General features: G+C 37.2%; 1 protein-coding gene across 3 annotated transcripts in view; it reads right to left on the reverse strand.

The window, feature by feature from the left end:
- Positions 1-23,080, reverse strand: part of LOC141433103 (cardioacceleratory peptide receptor-like) — a 238,036-nt gene that overhangs the window by 68,953 nt on the left and 146,003 nt on the right. For all 3 annotated transcript variants that reach the window (XM_074094944.1, XM_074094942.1, XM_074094943.1), the window contains one exon: positions 6,991-7,144. In XM_074094944.1, coding sequence (XP_073951045.1) covers positions 6,991-7,140 — 150 coding nt within the window. In that variant the 5' untranslated portion in view covers positions 7,141-7,144. The remainder of the gene's footprint in view (positions 1-6,990; positions 7,145-23,080) is intronic.

The following is a 23,080-nucleotide window of genomic DNA, read 5'->3' on the forward strand; positions in this document are numbered from 1 at the left end:
ATACGGTATTTTAATCGAAAACTACTTCAATTGAAATGGTTATTAGCTAAATTTCATTAAAATGTAAACGTATACTAAAATTAACACGTATTAAACAACCTAAGACTCCAGAACAAACATTCGTACTGTTTTTATAAAATCTACCCCGACCGAGGATCGAACCCAGGACCTTAAGCTTTCTAGGTTCTCTACCCACTCAGCTTCGTCATATTCAGTTGTTTTTGTCAGTAACTTCCCTATCTCCGTTTCGTCACAAACGTGAACAAAGTACCTATTTGTAGTAAGAAACTGACATGTTTAGTTTCACTCAACCAAGCTCCTGGATAAATAATCCATATTATTTTTGAACAAACACTCACGTTCTCACATTTATCGAATGTTATTAAAAGCTTGACGGCAGCTTTCTAAATTTATCACGTTAAATAACGTAAGTACCTACATACAAATAAAACCTGTACGATACTTTAACCCTACATTAAAAATTAAGATTCGTTACACGGTACAAGTAGAAAAATGTTTTAATTTGAAATAAGTTTTTGATAAAAATAAATTTTGAATACAAGCTTTTTTGCTGACTGTACCTACTTGTTAGGTTTTCGTAGCCAAAATGGCAAAAACGGAACCCTGATAGTTTCGCCATGTCTGTCTGTCTGTACGTCCGCGGCTTTGCTCAGGGACTATCAATGCTAGAAAGCTGTAATTTTGCACGAATATACATTATATATAATATATGTATGTAAATAATGCCGACAAAATGGTACAATAAAATTTTTAATTTTTTTTTTACACTACCTCCCCATAGACGTAAAGTGGGCGTATTTTTTTTTTCTCACCCGATCTTGTAGTGTGGGTTATCGTTGGATACGTATTTTAAAACCATTACGGGGTTGCATTACGATTTTTCGATTCAGTGATTTGTTTGCAAAATATTCAACTTTTCATTATAATCGAGCGTCCCCCCCCCCCTCTCAAATCTAAATCGGTGGGTGGAAAAATTTGAAAAAATCATGATGGTACTAAGTATATCAAACTTACAAGGAAAACTATAACGGTTAAGTTTTCTTTAGAATTATTAGTAGTTTAACAGTAAATAGCAGCCTTAGGTATGAAATATACCTAAACTTGGAATATTCCGTACGAAATACGAAATCCTTAGAAAAATATTACTTAATTTTTTCGTAATGGCTACGGAACCCTATTTCGGGCGTGTCCGACACGCTCTTGGCCGGTTTTTTGACTATACTTGCATTGTTATCCAAGTTACATTTCCGTACCAAATTTCAAGTCGGTGTCATTAACCGTTGAGGAGTTCTGTTCTGCGGAGTCGGTCCTGGACGGTCTACCAGGATTTTACACCAGATAATTATATTGTAACCAGATTTACATAAGTATGCCAAATTTCAAGTCAATCGGACCACTAAAAGTAACAGTTAAAAAAACATTTTTTTATCATCATCATCATCCCAGCCTAATACGTCCCACTGCTGGGCACAGGCCTCCTCTCAGAACAAGAGGGCTCGGGCCATAGTTCCCACGCGGGCCCAGTGCAGATTGGGAACTTCACACACACCATTGAATTGCTTCGCAGGTTTGTGCCGGTTTCCTCACGATATTTTCCTTCACCGCAAAGCTCGTGATAAATTTCAAATGTAATTCCGCACATGAATTTCGAAAAACTCAGAGGTTCGCACCTCAAACCACTAGGCCACCACGGCTTTTAATTTTTTTATATTGATTTTTTTTTTTGTATTTTTATTTTACACTTGTATCGTATCACTAGTAATCAGTAACCTTAATGTAAGTAAATTAAATTATACCTACTTAGTACAGAATTTTGTTAACACCAATATCACTGTTACATTAGTTTTGTTTTGATCAAAAACTTAATGCAAATTTGGGATCGTGAGATGCTTTAGCTAATTATAAGTTATCTCTGCATCAGTCTTCAGGTAACTTTGTATAAAACGTATGTTTGTTGAAAGTTTGCAAACTTTAACCAAGATTTGCTGAATACTTCTCTGGGATTAAATTACAGCGGTAATTAGTCTACTGCTATTGTGTAGGTTTCTGAAATAAATTATTCACCTGGGTGAAGCCGTGTTTCGCTCTAGCTAAAACTCAAAACAAAGGTTTTTCCAAAGATAAGCTACAAGCTATTATATTTCATCGAAATATTTGCTTACCATTAGGGTGATTGTGATGAAACATGTAAAAAAAAATATATATAAAAAAATAATAGTAACATAAAATTTTACTAGCAAATGTGATGAAAAACATTGTATGTCGCACGGGCGGTACTATAATTGGGCCAATCAACTATTTTATCGACACTTTGGGCGTCTCCTGCGTTACCAAAATTGTCTCCTGCGTTACCAAAAAATCGTACTTCCAACAAGATATTTCACGGTTTAATAGGTTGAACTTACGTAGGATGGCATGTATTCATGTACACCATCAATTAAATTACAGAAAAAACATGTTTACTTACAAAAATCTGCAATTGTTTGAAAAATGTCGCGGACAGATTAGTGTCGGTAAAAAAGTTGATTGGCCCAATTACGAACATCGACTCATTAAAGCCCTCAGTCTTCGACTTCGGGCTTCTTATAAACTCTCGTTCGTAATTCCTTATTTGCCGCCTTTAAGACACAATGTACTATTAAATACCGGGTGTAGCCTGTAACACGAGCAAATAATTAAAACATAGATCGTACTCGTCAAACTGAACAACATTAGTTCTTCTGTTGATGATTCGGACAAAAATTACTTGTGTTGATGATTCGGACTAGCGAAGAGTATGCGAACTATGGCGCTCCCGCACAATCCTCAACGTTATACAAGTAGTTCGGCAATTTACAGCTTTCAATCTTTTAAAATATCAGTGACCGATACATAAATTGTATTCAACCGCCGCGGGTGTTAAAAGGCTTTCAATAAAGTACATCGCGGGGAGTAAGTACACGATAACGTTATCAGTGACAGCCTCTCGTGATAGCGTTCATTATCTTGCCAAAATATCCATTACACGATTAAAACCTTTCACGTTTTATTACCGACTTAATCCGGTATATGGTGGGTGCGCCGATTTTACGCTCCTCGCGCGTACCGAATGATTACTTAGGCTCGGTTTTAATAGTTGTTATAGAAATTGCGTTTTTTTTTCAATCACACGTTTTGCTTTGTGCTAACACTGGCATTGAACAATTTCGTTAGGTAACCCGGAGTATGAAAGAAGGCTGCATTAAAAAGACTTGCATATCATTTAGGTGTACAACCTTTGCCGTAATATTTTATCAGAAACGTCACTTAAAAAAACATACAGTTAAATTTAGGACCTCCTCCTTTTTTGAAGTCGGTTGAAAAATAAAAAAAACGGTGGACATCAAGTGGTTACGGCGCCATGTCAATGGTACCTAACGTACTGGAAAAATAGTAGTGTTAAGATTGTTTAGTTTTCTTTAAGTAGTGTTTTATATTAATCTTAACCACACTGGAAAAAAAGATTTGCGAACAGTAAAAAAAAAACTGTTGCTTGTAACATAACTTCATCCCAGCCTATATACGTCCCACTGCTGGGCACGGGCCCAGTGCGGATTGGGAACTTCACACGCACCAATGAATGGCTTCGCAGGTTTGTGCAGGTTTCCTCACTATGTTTTCCTTCACCGCAAAGCTCGTGGTAAATTTCAAATGTAATTCCGCACATGAATTTGGAAAAACTCAGAGGTGCGAGCCGGGGTTTGAACCCACGACCCTCTGTTTGAGAGGCGATAGGTCAAACCACTAGATAGTAAGATAACTTGAGTGACTATAACTAAAACTTTCTTTTAGCTAAAAGTTAGGCGATGTCTCAAAATCAGAAGTATTTTGCAATATATTATTAATATATATATAATATTCCTAATTAGTAAACTTCGGCTAAACGTCAAGTAGTTTAACTAGTTCAGCTGTTCTTAGTTGAGCCTGAGCCAAACGATGCAATACATAGGATTGAATGGTTTTTATACGGGTTACGTCGCGCGAAAGCGTCGAAACAGTTTGAACGCAGCTTTACTGTCACCGCATCGTTACTTAACATCTATCACTATAGCCTTCATTTGTTCATAATGTATGCTGTTTAATAGTATACACACAAGCTCACACCTATTTTACTTAGCTTTTATTATTGCCCGTTAAAACGTCCTACAGGTTTCAGCCCTTTAAATGGCGTCATCAGCACAGACCAATGGCTTACCAACGTTGTTGTTTTACTCGTAACTTTAACATCATCCATCATCCCAGCCTATATACGTCCCACTGCTGGGCACAGGCCTCCTCTCAGAACAAGAGGGCTTGGGCCATTGTTCCCACGCGGGCCCAGTGCGGATTGGGAACTTCACACACACCCTTGAATTGCTTCGCAGGTTTGTGCAGGTTTCCTCATGATGTTTTCCTTCACCGCAAAGCTCGTGGTAAATTTCAAATGTAATTCCGCACATGAAGTTTGAAAAACTCAGAGGTGCGAGCCGGGGTTTGAACCCACGACCCTCTGCTTGAGAGGCGATAGGTCAATCAATTAGTAAAAATGAAATGCTTACTAATTAATAATTGTAGTATTAAAAAAACACGTTTAAAGGTCCGTTTATATCTACAGACATTGAGCGTGCCAGACACGTGCCGTGGCAGAAAAAACACGTACGTACGCACGTGGTATTACGTATATATATCTATCATTACACGGCCGTGCAGACGCCGACAGGCACTTAATATAATTAATGTTATTTTGTCTGCCACGGCACGTGTCTGCCACGCTCAATGCATGTAGGTATAAACGGACCTTTAACGATGAACCGTCGTAGATTTGCCTGACTGTTCTATCATTCATTAGTGGTACCGTGGTACCATTTTTTATCAAAGTCCACCCTGTGATTATTCTAACTCCAAACTCGGCTAGGTTACGTTCACGTTGTTCTGTCTTAAAGTTATAGGTGGATAGTTTTATTTGTTGTTAAACTACCTTTTACTTTGCTCTAAATCTCAAATGTGAAAATAATGTGATCGATTCTTCCAATTGGGTCTTTCGCTGTCGTACAAAATCAAATAAAGAGGAGTTTTTATCACATTTTCAAGGGTTTTTACTTTTTACTATGTATGACATTTGTACGGGTATCATAATAAACTTTCATAAGTAGGTAATTTTATACATACACCCTTTTGTATCCTTTTTGAGCTGATATGACAATAGTTATTTATACCTACATATTGTCCATATTTCATAAAGTTGGCCTCATATGGAAGTGTATTTTTTTAACCCCCGTCGCAAAAAGAGGGGTGTTATAAGTTTGACCGCTATGTGTATCTGTCTGTCTGTGGCACCGTTTGTGATTGAACCGATTTGAATGCGGTTTTTTTTATTTGAAAGCAGGTTTTCATCAGCATGCATTTTCAGCATGGTTTTGAGACATGTTTTATTAAGGTTAGTTAGTTAAGTACCTATTCTAAAAAAATCATTTGAGAAAGTGTATTTACTGGGAAGTGCAAATTTTGAGACGGAAATCCCTTTTAAAAATCGGCCTAATAGTCGGTGAGCCCAGCCCCAAGTTACCTACGTAACATGACATCACGATAAGATGCGGCACACGGTGGAAAAAGTTGTGCTGAGCAAGAATCAAAAAACTGTCGTACCTAAAATTAGCCGGGAGTTTGAGAAAATCCTTTACTTTCGGTAAAAAAATTATGGTAATTTTACGTCATGTGACATCATTATGAAACACGTGGCATCATGTAGCCCTTTATCCGTAGAGAGGGGCAACATAAGTCTGTCAGTTCTGAAATAGCCGGAAGTGCCTGACAGACTGTTACAAAGATGACCTCCAAAAACATCGACATCTATGTACCATCAGCCAAATATGTGGTCTACCACCCTAAAGCTGATAATCGTTTGCATGGTCATAAAACAATAATACCAATAGACGTGTCTGTCAACTTGAAAGTTCGACTTTAGCGACATATTAATTTGATAGGAACTTGTTTAAAAATTGGTAGACCACTTATTTGGCTGATAGTACCTTACGGCACTAGACTGGCTGTATGGATCAAAACGCGCGGCGCATCAATCATCTATATTACTTTGACACAACCGCTGTCACGGGCGTCAACAGACTATAGTGAACTGTTCACAAAACCGCGCTGTGAACTGTTTTTATGCGCCGTTTTGATGTAAGAAGCATGCAGTCTAGTACATAGATGTCAATGACCAAAAACGATATTATATGTAGACATAAATGACATAGGAAATCGTTTTTAGGGGTCCTTTTTGCCACAGTCTGTCAGGCACTTCCGGCTATTTCAGAACTGACCGACTTATATTGCCCCCTTAAGTATTTCGTATTGTATATGGAATCTTCCAAGTTTAGGTATATTACCTTAGGCTGCTATTTACTCAAACAATCTTAGCCGTTATAATTTTCCTTATAAATGGGATATATTTACTACCATTCTAATTAAATAAACCACTCGAATTGAATGAAAATTTTCACTTTAAAGTTTAATATTTCGGAAAACAGATCTCATAATCGAAAAATAGTTATAGAACCCCCCCCCCCCCCATTATTTTAAAATACCTTTCCAACGATAACCCACACTATATTATAGAGTTAGTCGAGAAAAAAAAATCACATCCACTACGTCGTCTAAATATCCGAAAAATATTTATTAACAATTTTTACTTTACCACTTTGGCGGCGTGACTGATATATATATTCATGCCAAATTACAGCTTTCTTGTACTAACGGTCTCTGAGCTTAGCCGCGGACGGACAGACAGACGGACAGACATGGCGAAACTATAAGGGTTCCTAGTTAACTACGGAACCCCAAAAACGCAAACAAATTTAATTTAGTACAATCAATCCTCCTTGCGATTCTGAACATCCTACTTTCACGTTTTAAATTATGGAAAGAGGTACGGAGAATTGACACCCTCTCTTTTTCATGTATAAACCTACTTACGTCATAAAAGTAGTAGATGTTGATGTTATTCTCCGTAGCATTAGCAACTCGGAGGCTAGATCGGTTGCTGCTGTATTCTTCAAAGATAGTGAAGGACGTGCGTGGCGTCGATAGGTCTTCCAACTCCTTAATCATCAGCTCAGGATCCATGGTGCTGGGGAAGAGATTGGTTAATTTAGAAAAAGTGTTTTACCTACAAGATAATTTTACAGTACCTGGGAGATTCGGTTTTGAAGCAGTTGTTGTTAAATTTATATTAGCTTATGCCGGTTTTACGGGTTAGGTACCTTGTTTCATCTAAAACTTTTGACAAATGATTAAATTAAATTATAATTACAAATTATCACTATAATAATTGTAACGTAAGTAAACACAATATTTAGCAAGTGAATGTTAAAATAATTACTTGTTTACCAACTGGTACGGTACCAATTTTCTTGTCTAATATCTAAATAAAAATAATAAATAAATAAAAATATCATTAAATGATATTTTATGAACCCCAAAATTCAAATTCAAATATGTTTATTGCATAGTCATGAGTAATGCAGTTCTCAATAATGTTTACTTTACAGTTCGTCATGCCTCAGAGAGGCGTATAATATTTAAACTTAGTTTCTAAATTATATTCCCAAAAAAATCTATTTTTGTCTAAAGAATCCATTTGAGTAAATTGTTTTCTGTCCAATTATTTGCACCTTTAAAAAAGCATTTGTTAAAAATCAAACGACTTATTGTCATTTTCTGTGGTAATATTTAGCTGAGTGAAAATTTTGACCAAATGAATATGTGTGTACTGAAATTATTTCAAAGAGTGCATACGCAAAAAGAAACCTTAGCTAAAATCAGTTTAGGTAATAAAATTTAATCAAAATAATTTTGGGAAAACGGCAAGGGCCCCGGTTTCACAGGCAGAAAAGTAAATAGAACCTTCTCAACGTCTGGATTCACCGGGCAGCAGCACTGCGCTTGAACTGTTCTACAACGTAATGAAGAAACGAGAAAAGCCCTAAGGTTCCAGAGAGCGTGTATAAAAAGTTGAGACGTGGTTGATCAACCAGATAGATCGGATACTTACGAAGTACAAAATTCGAACTTTGTATTTTGCCGTCGCTTACTTTAATAATTATTTAACACGAAAATGAGCTGGGACGGTACGATACAAACCTCGATTTTCAAATTTTGTAGTAGCCCCCAGCTCCGTTTAGCATTTCCTGCATAGAGCTATACATAATAATAATGTTGTTACAAACAAAGCCGAAGCGAAAATATGGATCAGCCATAGAGTAAATCTTCGATAAAGTTACAAACACTCTTAACCGACGTAAGCCCGAGTAAAAATATACTTTTACGACTCGACGATTTGAGTGTACCAGACTATGATAATATATCTATCCACGTGAAAATGTTTGTTGATTCTTCAGACTAGAACAACGTCGACCTATGAAGGTAGTTCAAGGTTCAGAAAACTGGATCACTGTTAAATAAGTAACATGATGGATACTCATTATTTATTAACTGTATTTATACAGACTGACATTCGAATGGAAAATTGTACCTACATATGTATTTCGCCGGCCTACATTTGCACTGGCCCGCATGGGAACTAGAATCTAAGTGTTCTCATACTGTGAGAAGGCCTGTGCGTCTTTGGTAGTACCTATATTGAAAACTGTGCCGATATGGGGCACAGTCATGGTTTATCGGGATAGTGTCGATTGATTTGGAATACAGCGGTATCGACCTCACGCGCGTCAATTCAGATAAACCCCACCGTAGATTATCTTAGATGTATTCTTGAATATAAGCTAGCGTGTAATATAATAAGCGCTACGGTGCCACAGACAGACACACATAGCGGTCAAACTTATAACACCCCTCTTTTTGCGTCGGGGGTTAATTAAAATCAGTTCAGTTGGAGATCAGGAAAGGATTTCAAGTACTTAAACCCTGCTACTCGCCCACTTATTTCCCCTTAAGTTTTATGTGTGTGTGTTTTTTTTTACAATATGGGAACAAGGGATTTATGGGAATATGGGGTAGGGATACCTACCTGTCGAAATTAAAACAGAACATTTATATATTGTTAACATCTTCAGAAGCTCATACGAGTATCAAATCCAAATCAACTTTAGGTAGATACTGGATAGATTTTCTTTACCCTACTTTGACAAATAAAAAGATGAACGGAATCGTAAAAGGATTTATATTAACATAGTCTGTGAATAGTGAACAAAGTTCCAATTGTTTGCCGGAGTCCAATAATGATAAGACCAACAGTGAAAAGGTTTTTCCATATCCAGTTTATTTGACGCTCAAAGATTAGCTAAAGCCCGAATCTATGTAATTTTGTTCCATGTACTTATACTAAATTGTAATAAATAGTTTTTTCGTGGATATGTTTGTTTATAATTTGTAATGGGAAATCTGTGGAGTTTTGTGGGAATGATACATATAAATTTGCATAGTTTAGATGCTTGCAATTAACTTACAACACTTCTTTGTCCGGGTGAATATAGCGAATCAAATTGGTATTGTATTGTAAAACTCTTTATTGCACATAAAAACACATGAAAATAACAGAACACAGGATAATAAGATGACCAAAGGCGAACTTATTCTTTAAAGAGATCCCTTCCAGTTAACCTTTGAACGATTGACAGGATATGACACAAGAGTACACGTTACGAGTACGAATACAATGAAAAGATAAAAGAACCGAAATTTTAAATCATAATTAAAATTAATTTTAATTTCAAATTCAGACTCATAGGTGCTCATAGTAAGATTGCTCTGAAGCGATAAGGCCACCTATTGCTAGGTAGGTAGGTAGTATGTAGGTATATACATTGGAAAATTTTTCTATGCATCTCTGTTTTCTGCACTGCACGTTAATTAGTGTTCAATAAAACAAATAATCCCACTGTACCTACATTGTAGTGTGATCTGATTGACTTAAAATTAGAAACGGATAATGTACATAGGCATGTAGTTGGGATGATATGCAATTAAGAAAAAGTACAGTTAGCAAAAACCTAAATTATATAAAAAAATATGATGACATACAGGGACGGGGTGAGTCAAGTTTTGAAAAACTTGCTTTCGCACTATTAAAACCATTTAATGGAAGGTAATAACAATCGGTACCCACTTGCTCCTTTGCCATCCAGTCGAATAAAAAAAAATCGTAATATCAGAAAACAGGGTATTTTTATAAAAGAGACATACTTACGCTCAAAGCCAATTAAAGTTTTGGAGAGGGCTATGCTGAGGGCTATGCTGAGACTTTCACTCTGACATCAAATCAGGAGTTAAGAGATCCTTAAGAGTTTAGAGTTAACAGACCTTGAAATAAGGGGCACAGTTAGAAGAATAGTTAAACTTTGGCCTCTCGGTGGCAGTGAGCGGGAAGTTATTTGAAAAGCTGATGTTCGTTAGGTCTAATATATTTTTGAGTGGCGGCCATCTTGTAAAGGAAGACGAAGCGAGGCTCTCCTCAAAGGTTGACTAAATACTAGAACACAGGAGTCTAAGGAATACGGGACGCACATGAGACCTATGCTCAGCATGAAATTTCATCATCATCACCATATAAGCTGTAGGACGTCCATTTTTAGGTTTCCGTACCTCGAAAGGAAAAAACGGAACCCTTATAGGATCACTTTTTGTCCGTCTGTCTGTCTGTCTGTCAAGACCCTTTTTCTCAGAAATCCGTGGAGGTATCAAGCTGAAATTCATATCAAATACTTAGGTCTATACTGTCCCTTGGAGCTATGAAAAAAATAAACTTCAAAGCTAACGCAATCAAAAGATACAGCCGTTTATGCTGCAAATTTTCGAGATTCGTAAGGGAAACAAAACCAAAACTTCCCGAAAACTCAGTATCTTGAAATTAGGTGCGAAGCAACATCTTATAGTACAGATAAAGGAAAAATTGCGAAAAGCGTTAATTTGTAGTTACATCATTATAATAAAATATTTTTAATACTTTGTACGGAACCCTCGGTGCGCGAGCCCGACTCGCACTTGGCCGATTTATTAAATAGGCCACCCCCATAAACCTCAAGTTACTTCGGTAAGACGTGGCCTGCATCCACCATTAAGCTTTGAGCATAACGGATAACCCGTCCCTCTCGCTGGTAGACGCTCTATGCTGCGTTTGCCGATCCCTGTACCCTTAGGGGCTGTTTCACCATCCATTGATTAGTGCTAAATTGTTTTGTTTGAATAGACGGAGACGGCGTCACATTTAACCGTCAGTTAACACTAATCAATGGATGGTGAAACAGCCCCTTAGTGTAAGTTTTCGGTTACAAAATACGTCAAATTGAGATTTTAACGCGAACGCGATCGAGACGTATTTTGTAACCGAAAACTTACACTAAGGGTAGCTACTGGTTCGAGAACTTTTCAACCCCAGCGATCTTCTGTTCTCCGTGCTATATGGCTCGTCCCGTCTATGGCTACTATTTACAACAAGCTAATTCGCCTGGTTATTATGGCATTTACTTAAAAAAAAGCGAACATGAAATGCTATTTCGTAGCCCTTCCTCTCAGGAACCAAACACGAAACATGTCGAGCTAAACTCGGTTTAAGACGTGAGTTATCCGTTATAATATCATTTAAAAAAAAGCGAGTCCAAAAAAATATTTTTTGAGCACAAAATATGAAACAAACTACAAAAAAACCTTGAAAATATTTTTCTTGGTACCCCTTGGTAGCTTAAAGTCGGTGCCTTAGCACGAGTCTGCAGGAGTGGAACTATAATCGTCTACTTCACCTACTTACTAATATTGGGCTTCCATCACTTCTGCTGGGTCGTGCTGAAGCGAACCGACTTTAACCGACTTCAAAAAAAAATATTTTCAAGGTGTTTGTAGTCGGTTCCATTTTGTTAAAAAAAATTTTTTGGAGTCTCTTTTACTTTTTTTATTAAAGATTTTCTTTATTTCTTAATTTTAAGTTATAACCCCAGCACGGCTTAGTTACGATGTTTTATAAAAGAGTACCGTTGTCTACCTTCCGCCGGCTTCAGCATCAGATCAGTTAACTAGCTTCTTCTTAGTCGCTTATCTAGGTATATTAATCATGATCATTCATTGACGCGCGAGCATTACTTAGCTTTGGCGAGTTCCTTGGGCCATCTGTGATCTTCCTCATCAAGTCAGTTCACCAAATGATACTTTCTGAATGTAAATGCTTAACTTGATGATAAAAATGCCAAAATCGCCAGAGGCGTGCCTATAAATTTTGAAGGTTGCCCTCGATTTACCTAGGATCCCATCATCAGATCTTAACGTGGTGCCAATGGGATCACCTCGGAAATATTCTCTTTCAAACAAAAGAATTTTGAAAAACGGTCTACAATTGGCGGAGTAATCGGTGAACAATGAACATATATAAAAAAAATACAAAAAGTGGAACGTAGAACCTCCTCCTTTTTTGAAATCGGTTAATAAAATAGACTAGTTTCATATCATCACGTTTCAGAATATTTCAGTTCCGATATTTGAGTAAGTGACGAGTTTCCCGGAAGTATTTTAACTTCTCTATTTTTACTCTGGCCTTGTTATAACTGTTTCTTCATGGAATGGAAAAATTGTATGTATCATGTATCGTTAATACCTACGTAACAGTGTTCCAGTAATACACACTACGGAACCGTTCGAACTACAGTGGAAATGTTTTAACGTGGTTTTAACCAAAAATGTTTTTTGGGTGTGCCAGATGTGAATCAAAATTCTGTTAAAAATAAAATAATTCTATACAAAGTTTTAGCAAAAACTTGCTTTTCTTTTTGTTTCGTCATAACTTGTCATCATCCCAGCCTATATACGTCCCACTGGTGGGCACAGGCCTCCTCTCGGAACAAGAGGGCTTGGGCCATAGTTCCCACGCGGGCCCAGTGGGGATTGGGAACTTCACACGCACCATTGAATTGCTTCGCAGGTTTGTGCTGCACCTTCCTTGTTTTTCTTCCTCCTTGGTTTTCCTTCACCGCAAAGCTCGTGGTGAATTTCAAATGTAATTCCACATGATTTTCGAAAAACTGAGGTGGGAGCCGGGGTTTTGAACCCACGACCCTCTGCTTGAGAGGCGATAGGTCAAACCACTAGGCCACCACGACCATAACTCATCGAGTCATAACTTGTAATTGTGTACTAAGGGCCTGTTGTTTGATCAGTAGTTAAAGATACTAATAGTCAAATTTCCTTTGAAATGCGTTAACTATTGTTATGTTTCCCATACAGTTTAACTATTAGTTTGTTTAACTACTTATCAAACAACAGGCCCTTAATGTTTTTGCGAGTAGCGAATAAATTATTCGTCTTATTCTTATTCTTAAAATCCTTGTGTTTCAGCTGTCATTGCCGTTTTGAGTTTTCTCTTTACATTCGGTACACACATAAATAAATACTTTAGTAAATAAAGTTACGTAATTTTTGATTTTTAGGCATTACACACTAAATTTCTTAAAGGTATTTATTGTATGTATGGTATATTTATTGATGAGTAGCTTGCACCCGTGGCTTCGCCCCCGTTATACACTTCCCAAGCACATACATAAGTACTGTACATCTAACATTTTAGTTTTTTAAGTCCAAGGATTTCGTCTAGGCGTTAATGAGTCAGTCACTTAGGGACTTTTCTTTCTGTGTAAGCGTTAAGATCACAATTTAAAGTACATATTATTTCCGTGAAGCGAAAAGAAATGACTTTCAATTTCAATTTTTGGGATTATAATGGCCCCATCGAACGATGCGATGATTCCGCCAATGTCGAGGTTGGATAAGACAGAAATGACTTTCTTCGAACAAAATTAATTTTGGTTAAAAATAATATTTGTACAAAGAACGGTTCCGAATTGTAAATAATTCCGCGCTTGGAAAATGATTCTGTTCACTTTATTTTTAGAAACGTGTTGAGATAATACCCTTTACAAGTTATTTTTTGTGTTATAACAAACAAACATACATACAGACTTACAAACTTTCGCATTTATAATAAATATTAGTGAGATTCACTTTGTTATTTTTATATCATAATTTAAAAACAATAAAAAGCTATATTGTTAAAAACAGAAACTTCTTTCTATAAAATACCCAAAGAAGTAGAGGTACTTTGTAAGGAATGGAACGCTTATAATATTGTTAACTCAAGACATATTTCGTACATTATATTAGGTATTTATAGTTTTTAATCGCCAGTTTGGATCCAAATGTGATGACCTTTAGTCATATACAAATAGTTATTTTTTCACAACTAAAGCACAAATTTAGAATGGAATAATGCTTGAACTTCATAGCAGTTTAATTTTCGTTAATTAAGTAGTTAGTTTAATATTAATTCATTAATCAAATTAATATTATGTAAGCAGCAAATTACGTATTAATATTGTGTTATCATAAGCTTTTTTTTTCATCATTAATACGACTTCACAAAAAATGTTTAGAACCCCTTCTTCTGTGACCTTCTAGAGTCCAATGTTATTGAGTGGACTATAGAAATAGCTGAAATAATTCCTACTGCTACACATTTTTAAGTCTACTGCGACTCCATACCTTTCCTTGTCCCACGCTTGAAGAAAGGTTTCGGCATACTTTGACATTTTAATTTGGCGAAGGAAAATCCCAAGAATGCCATCAATGAAACAAATTAATGATTGCGTTACTTCGAGTTCGAACGTTTTGTTGCAAATTCCCCTAATGGCTTTTAGGCTTACTTTTACTTTGACTTCGCGTCGACCGTCGTTAGGGCTGACAGATCTTTATTGCCGCTTGCTGTAGACAGGGAAGAGTTGAGTGATTTAAGCTGTAAAACTGTTGACACGGTCAATTAACATAGTGTCAAGTGTCCCGTAATATTTATTATTAAGTATTAAGGTTTCACATTGGTATAATGTAATACGATAATTTGACAACTCCTGAATTTGCCATGTCTGATATATTATTATGAAAATATAGATATATAAAGACAGTGTTTAGTGAAGAGAAAACTTAATCGGTTGAAAACTGAATTTATAGTGATTTTTTTCAAAAAGTATACTGTCTCTTTCTCAAACGCTTTTCTCTATGCAGCAAGTATGGCGCTTCTTGCGTGTGACGTCACATACAAGAATGTCTTTCTCTGTCTAATCTTGAATTTCAAATCTTTATAACTTATAAAATTATAATTTATAAAACATAAAAAATAGTCAAATACCGTATTGAGTTTATTTGACCATACTTAAATGCTACCAAGCCGGTTATTTTTTCAGTACCGGGGGATGTCCATAGAACTCGATTTTCACCAGTTGTTTCTTTTAAAACCATGGAAAATACATTTTATACTTCTCAAATAAAGAATAAGCCATTTTTTTTTAAATACACATACTGACTTGGCCATCGCATAATGATATAAGAATAATCATCAACGACAACTATTTAAAGTAATCCTAATTGAAAATAGCGACAGCCCTAATGCCATGAGCACTTGCAGTTGCAGTTTGAGCGATACATATACATTATGAGTGAGTAGGCATGAGTGCCTAAGCGTTAAGTGCGATGGCCAAGTCAGTATGTGTATTTTAAAAAAATTGGCTTACTCTTTATTTGAGAACTATAAAATGTATTTTCCATGGTTTAAAAAGAAACATGCTGGTGAAAATCGAGTTCTATGGACATCCCCCGGTACTGACAAAAATAACCGGCTTGGTATAAAATTGCATCTCAAACCTTTTTAGCAATATAAGAACTGCGTTGCGCGACTTGCAGCTTTTTACATGTAATGTTTTTGCTGGGATTATATTTATCCGTTGCTTAATACCCATAACACAAGCTTTGCTAAGCTTACTTTGGGACTAGGTCAATTGGTGTGAATTGTCCCGTGATATTTATTATTATTTATTTATTTATTACAAATGCTTCCTACCGACTACTTACTCGACGAAACAAATGATAAGCGGAACGAAATTATACCAAACATTACTCGGCCAAAAGAAAGGTCTGCCAAATAGCTGTCTACGAAACAAATATCTGCTTTATTAGGATAGCATAGCATTTTAAAAAACCATAATAGTATTAAGTATATCAAGCTTGCAAGAAAAACTATAACTGCTTAGTTTGCTTTAGAATTATCAGTAGTTTAAGAGTAAATAGCTGTCTAATGGCTACTTGCTGGAAACACATAAATCTTGAGTTAGCGTTAAGCTCAGTTTAGTAGTGTCAAATTGTATGGAACTGTCACTGGATTAACTACTAAATCTCGATTTATTTTTTCCTGCAAGACGGCCTTAGTTATAAAATATACCTAAACTTGAAAAATTCCATACAAAATACAAAATCCTTAGAAAACCAATACTGATTTATTTTAAACGGCTTCGGAACCGTATCTGAAGTAGTATCCGACACGCTCTTGACTGGTTTTTTTCTTTCTTCCTTTTTTTGCAAAACTGTATCCCGACCAAGCCGAGGCCGGCCAAGTCATTACTAGCGACCCGCCCCGACTAATAATCATGTGCCTCAGGTTGGCCAGCATTCATTCCACATTTAGAGTGAGCAATAGATATTCTATACTTACGGTGAAGGTTCCGTCCATTTCTCACCAAGCTCTAGTCTTATAGTCTTAATGGGCAAACGAGGCTGTCCATTTGTTAGTAGTGCTGCCTCAGACCTAATAAAATGTAAAGACAGAATTCTTCGAGCAACAAACGAAGTCAGTAAAAAATACGCCTCATCTCGTGGATTGTGTGTAGCTTATGTAATTTGCTTGGCTAAGTTGGATTGTACTATGTGCATGAAGGTGTATGCAGATGGTGAAACTTATTAAATATCATAAGACAATTGACAGAGGCGTCTTTAGCCCATGTAGCGCCCGTGTGCAATTATTATTTTAGCGCCATCTAGGAAGCGCACGGTCAAAATGGAATAGGTACAAACAAAAGTACAAAGTGTGACACAGTGCCGCGGCCGGCGCCCCTAATACCGCTGCGCCCGTGTGTAACGCACACCCCGCACTATAGGTAAAGACGCCTCTGACAATTGATAAAATCTACCTATTCCCAAACTAAGAAAAGCATGCACTATGGGTACGAGGCTACTAATAAACATACTCGTTTACAAATACATATTTTAGTGTTATACATCCAAGCCAGGGTACAAGCTGAATCGGAAATTGAACCCGGGATCTTAAGCTTTGTAGTCAGGTTCTCTAACCACTAGGCCATCCGTTCGTCATAGATCAACTTAGCTTTACTGGTTTCCCTTTGGTGTTCGCAGAATTTCGTCTGTACTTTTTATTTGCTCGAAGTTTAAGGTTCGGTTACTTACCATTAGTAGATAGATAGATAGAAAAAGTTTATTTCTGCTAAGAGTTACATTTTTAATTTACATTTGTTGTGCCAAACTACAGAGCAGTTTGTAGTATTAATGTTCAAAGGTTCAACTTCTCTGCTCGACTAATTTAGGGTTCTGTGTAATTAGCAGGGCATTTGTTTCATTTACCGTGACGTTTTGAGGTCTAGAAATGGCCCAGGGTACGAGCGGATATTTAGAATGGTAGGTTAAGCGATTTATACAGTGTATTCTTTTTATACCCTCAAACTTTAAAGTTTTGTTGTTAGTAAAGGCCCAAATATATTACTTTATAAATTTTACGTTTTATTAAAAAATCACGACATTTTTTCTTGTAAAATAAATTAGCACGCAATAAATCAATTTTGTTTTTATTTGAAACTTCGCACTTGTGACGTGGCAACTGGCAAATCTGCTTCTCCCTCGTGTCAAATTGTTCTACGCAGTACATTGCTGCTCGAAAAAAACCTCAAAGAATAAATAATAAACCGATAACTTCACAAATCTAATCAGGTACTTATAAAATATCATATTTATTTATTTCAGCCATATCAGTCAAAGAACATAACCGCTGGAGTGAACGAGTTCTTGAGTGGAGAACGCGAATCTGCAAGCGTGGTGTGGGACGCCCTCAGACTAGGTAGAGCGATGATCTTCGCAAGGTGGCTGGCAGTTACTGAATGAGAGCGGTAAAGAGGCCTATGTCCAGCAGTGGACTAAGATAGGCCGATGATGATGATGATGGCTAATAAAAGTGGATTTTGTATGTTTGTTAGCACATAGGTGTATACTCCAGAACAACTGGAGCGATTTAAAAATCATTTCACTAATAAAAAGCTAACTTTACCTATATGTTTCTGTACTGCTTAACACAGAGCACAGAGCAGCACAGAGTTACTTACAATACAATACAACAACTCTTTATTGCACACCAACACAGTAAGCAGTACAGAAAACAGCCTTATCGCTTCAGAGCGATCTCTTAAAGGCAACCTTTACAATGGACTTCTAAGTAAGGAATAAATATTAGTGGTGGCGCAATTTACAGTAGGTTAGAGCAATAATTATCATAATACATGACCTTACCAACAAAAAGTTGGAAAACCCCCGACTTTGTCACTTCAAAGTTCAATATCTAAAAAACGGCTGAACCGATTTTAATAAAACATATCTAAAAACTATCGCTAGAAAACCTGCTTTCATAAAAAACCGCATTAAAATCGGTCCACCTGTTTAAGGGCTACGGTGCCACAGACAGACACACAGACATAGAGACACACAGACACATAACGGTCAAACTTATAACACCCCTCTTTTTATCTATATCCATATATTAAATCCTCTATCATGTGTTCAAGAACCATTGAGAATGACCTGCATTAACGAGAACTAGGTAGGTATGTCTGCCCCATGAGCTGCGCCCGCGACGACCTGCTGCTGCACGTGGTCTCCCCCCCCCCCGTGCTGTAATGATGTATGAAATCTCATTACGATACAGCCTTGCTCATAATAGAATCCAATGTCTTAATGCTGGTCATTACCTATGTTTTTTGAACGCATAATAGAGGATTTACTATATGGGTGTATATAAACTAACATACAATACACATACACAACAAATCGTAGATAGATACCATAACAACATATAAATAAGCTAACTATAACATTCATACGCAAGATGATAGATAGTTCTCTCTAAGCATAGACTTAAAGATAGGTAAGGACTTTCCGCGCCTCAAGTCTATCGGTAGGGAGTTCCACAACCGAGTGGCTTACTATGCCTTACCACGTCTATGGAAATGTCATTGTATAAAGGGTTCACTTTCGCTTAGAAAGGATATACAATAACTGATAGTATATGACCCGGACAGAGAGGGATGGGGTTACGGGTGACCGTATAACGAAGCTCATATTCCTGACTTTATAACCTGGAGGTATAAAATCTTCGACCCCTCACACAAACACGACTATGTTTAACCTATCCTTTTAGGGTTCGTTTTTATAGGTTCCGTACCCAAAGAGTAAAAACGGAACCTTATTACTAAGATTACGCTGTCCGTCCGTCCGTCCGTCTGTCACCAGGGGCTACTACGAAACTCGAAAATCGAAGTTCGTATCGCACCGTCTCTTTCACTCGCGTATTAAATGACATAAGCGTCAGCGGAACGGCAACATACAAAGTTCGAGTTTTGCACATCGCAGTATAGGGCCAGGCTGTATCTCATGAACCGTGATAGCTAGAGAAAAAAAATCACAGATTATGTATTTCTGTTGCCGCTATCTATAACAACAAATACGAAAAACAGAATAAAAAAATATTTAAGGGGGGCTCCCATACAACAAACTAAAATAATTTCCTTGCTCACCCGCGACCTTACGATAGCTAAGCTTATGCAAAATATGCGTGTTCATGCAGTTCCTCCACCTCCACACTGTAAGAACACACACAAATCACACAAACCCATCTATCACCACCACCACACTACACTGACGCGTTTCGAACTCAAACAGAGCTCATCTTCAGAGTGACACAACCGTACACCATGCTACCAGTTGAGTCTAACAACTGGTAGCATGGTGTACCAGTTGAGTCTAACAACTGGTAGCATGGTGTACGGTTGTGTCACTCTGAAGATGAGCTCTGTTTGAGTTCGAAACGCGTCAGTGTAGTGTGGTAGTGGTGATAGATGGGTTTGTGTGATTTGTGTGTGTTCTTACAGTGTGGAGGTGGAGGAACTGCATGAACACGCATATTTTGCATAAGCTTAGCTATCGTAAGGTCGCGGGTGAGCAAGGAAATTATTTTAGTTCATTGATATGGACCTCCGCAAAGTAACGCCTGATTCAATAAATTATTTCCCATACAACAAGCGTGATTTTTTGCCGTTTTTTGCTCGATATTAATAACGGCATTAGACGCTTGAAATATTCATAGAATATTAAGTCGTATATTCACTTATAAATAAATAATTAAATTAAAATAAAATAAACGGTGGGCAGACCGCCGGCTCGGTGGTTGGATGACATCTGACAGGCGGTTGGTAAACTGTGGATGAGACTAGCACAGGATCGGGCAAAGTGGCGTGAAAATGAAGATCCCTTTGGATATGGGCTGATTTGATTGAAAATAAATATTTACGGGAGCCCCATACAGCAAAGTGTATTTTTTTGCTAATGTCTAATTTTGTATAGATAACGGTACGGAACCCTTCCTGCACGAGTACGACTGGCATTTGGCAGGGTTTTTGGTTAATTTGTCTGGGCTTTGTTTAACCCCCGACGCCAAACAGTGTGAATTCTGTCTGTGGCATCGTAACTCTCAAACGGATAAACCGATTTCGCTGCAGTTTTTTGAGTGAAGGCAATTTTCCTACCTTAATTATAGGAGAACCCGATTGATTCGATGTAATGTGTTACGCTTGATTACCGCTAGTGGTTGATTGAAGGTTCGGTTTCGGTTTCGGCCAAATGCACAATTTTGTTTCAGTCGGACGTAGTTATTGCTTTGCGGGTCCGCAAAACTATGTATTTTTTTTTGGTCTCCGGTTGGCTCTGCAGTCATCGAGCCATGCATGTGTGACATCCATTTATGCTTTTCTTTGCCCCTCAGCTACAGTATTATGACCTTCTCCCAATCCTTCATGAATCTTTAATAATCTTGGTTATGCAAAAACTTCTTAAAGTTTTTAGACATTTCAAGGGCTCTCTTCCCGAAAGAAAAAATCCTTTACAGGATCACTTCTCTGTCCGTCTGTGCATCAACCTGTCAAGACTATTTTTTCAAAAACAGGTAAAGGTTCATACCTTTACCGAGCCTCTATCGAGTTCAAATTAATATGAAATACATCGTTAAAATATATTTATGTTACTAAGTTTAAGTTTATCGCGGTAGGTAACGCCGAGCAATTCGTAAAACGATAGGTACTTTTTTAATAAACTTTTTTATTTATTTAGGTACAATTAATTCTCGTTGACATAAAATTATGTATTTATAAGAATAGGTCACAACTTGTAAAGAAAAGAATCCAAAAATAACTTTATTTCAAATAAATACGATAAAACACACTCATTTTTCACCTACTTTAATTTTTTTCTAAAACTAAGTACACGCCTAAATGTAAATAATTCAAGAATTAGTTAAGCAAATGAAACCTTAGACATGAAACTTCACTGTGTCAATACAATATTACTATAAAAAAGCAAACCAACAAGTTACATAACTTATGTGCCAACCATGCCATTTATATGCTCAAGTTTCCCTACAAGTTTTGTTTTATCGGAAAATGTTCCTTCTGCATCAGATCAACGCAGCGAAAGATAAATTGTAAAAGTTTTCCGATATCAGGCGCATCGTGTGAGCAATTTAAAAGAAGGTAATCAGGGCAGCTAGCACACGCGTCTTTTTCGCGTTTTTCGCTTTCGCTTTCTTTTCAGAGCCTTTAGCAAGTTATTGATCGCAACAAAGTTACAAGTCCGTTGTCTACTTTTAACTGTCAATATACTGGTTTGCACTAAGGTCCGACCGAGATCTCGGTCTCGGTCTCGGTTTCGGCAATTCTCGGCCAAAAATCGGGCCGATAATCTCGGGCTCGGTCTCGGCCCAAAACAGCCGAGATTCTCGGCCGCGGCCGAGACTCAACGGCGGCACTCAATTTAAATTTTGGCGCGCGGTTTACCGCAGTGGCACGAGCTTTCCTTGGGATTTTGATTGGTCGCCCCGCCCGGGCTCGGTGCGTGTGGTACTTGCAACTCATTGACACCCGCTAAGGAGAGTAACAAGTCACAACTTGCTCATTTCTTTTCGATAAAGATGGTTAATAGGTGAAGTAGTTTGATTTTCGTGAAAATTAATGTAAGGATTGTGAGAATACCTTATCGTAGAAGTGATTAACTGATTTACATTGTGAAAAGCTGTAGTTTAAATTAGAGGTACTTAAAGCGGAAGGTAAGTAAATTGACTTATTGTTTTACACTTAGTCTTGTTAATGTTTGAATTTGATGAGGTTAGGTATATTTATCGTAACATTTATTATATTTTTTGGTGACTTAATGATGAATGCCTAACGATGTAGTAATTAAGTAATTAATCTTATTAAGTTTTAGCGATCGTAATAATGGAAACAGTTTGGAATTTGCGAGTTTTTTTAGGTAAAAAAAATAAAATACAGTAAAAAAAACTTTTTTTTTTGTGTCTCGGTCTCGGTCTCGGTCTCGGCCGAGATTTTATTTTATTCTCGGTCTCGGTCTCGGTCTCGGCCGAGATTAAAAAAGCAGTCTCGGTCGGACCTTAGTTTGCACGCTGTAGTGAGCAAGTGAAAGTATCACTATTTAAAGCTTTTTGTCAGGTGTTTTACTCGTGCAGCCTTTGGACTAGTTACACGCTGGGGACCGTCAGTACCCTGCGCGTTCAGTATAATAATGGCTTCAGGATGCTGTTGGGGCTGTCCCGATTCTGCAGTGCTTCGGGCATGTTTGCACTGGCTCGTACTGACGACTTCTTCGCAATAATGCGAAAAAGACTTGTCACTCTTCTTTGCAGGGTGCGGGCCAGCCCCAACCCCATCATGAGCACTGTGGCGGCCAGGTACGACCCCCTTTTATGAGGCACTATGAGGCTGTCATGACTGCTAGGCGGTAAATATGTTGTTTTGTTTTGTATAACTTACTAACATAGTCAATAAGTATTTTATTATTTTAACGGTACTAACAAAGCTGGATCAATTATGTAATCTGTTTATTGTAATTATTATTATTATTA

This window comes from Choristoneura fumiferana, chromosome 12 (genome assembly GCF_025370935.1).
Source record: "Choristoneura fumiferana chromosome 12, NRCan_CFum_1, whole genome shotgun sequence".
Taxonomy (NCBI): Eukaryota; Metazoa; Arthropoda; class Insecta; order Lepidoptera; family Tortricidae; genus Choristoneura; species Choristoneura fumiferana.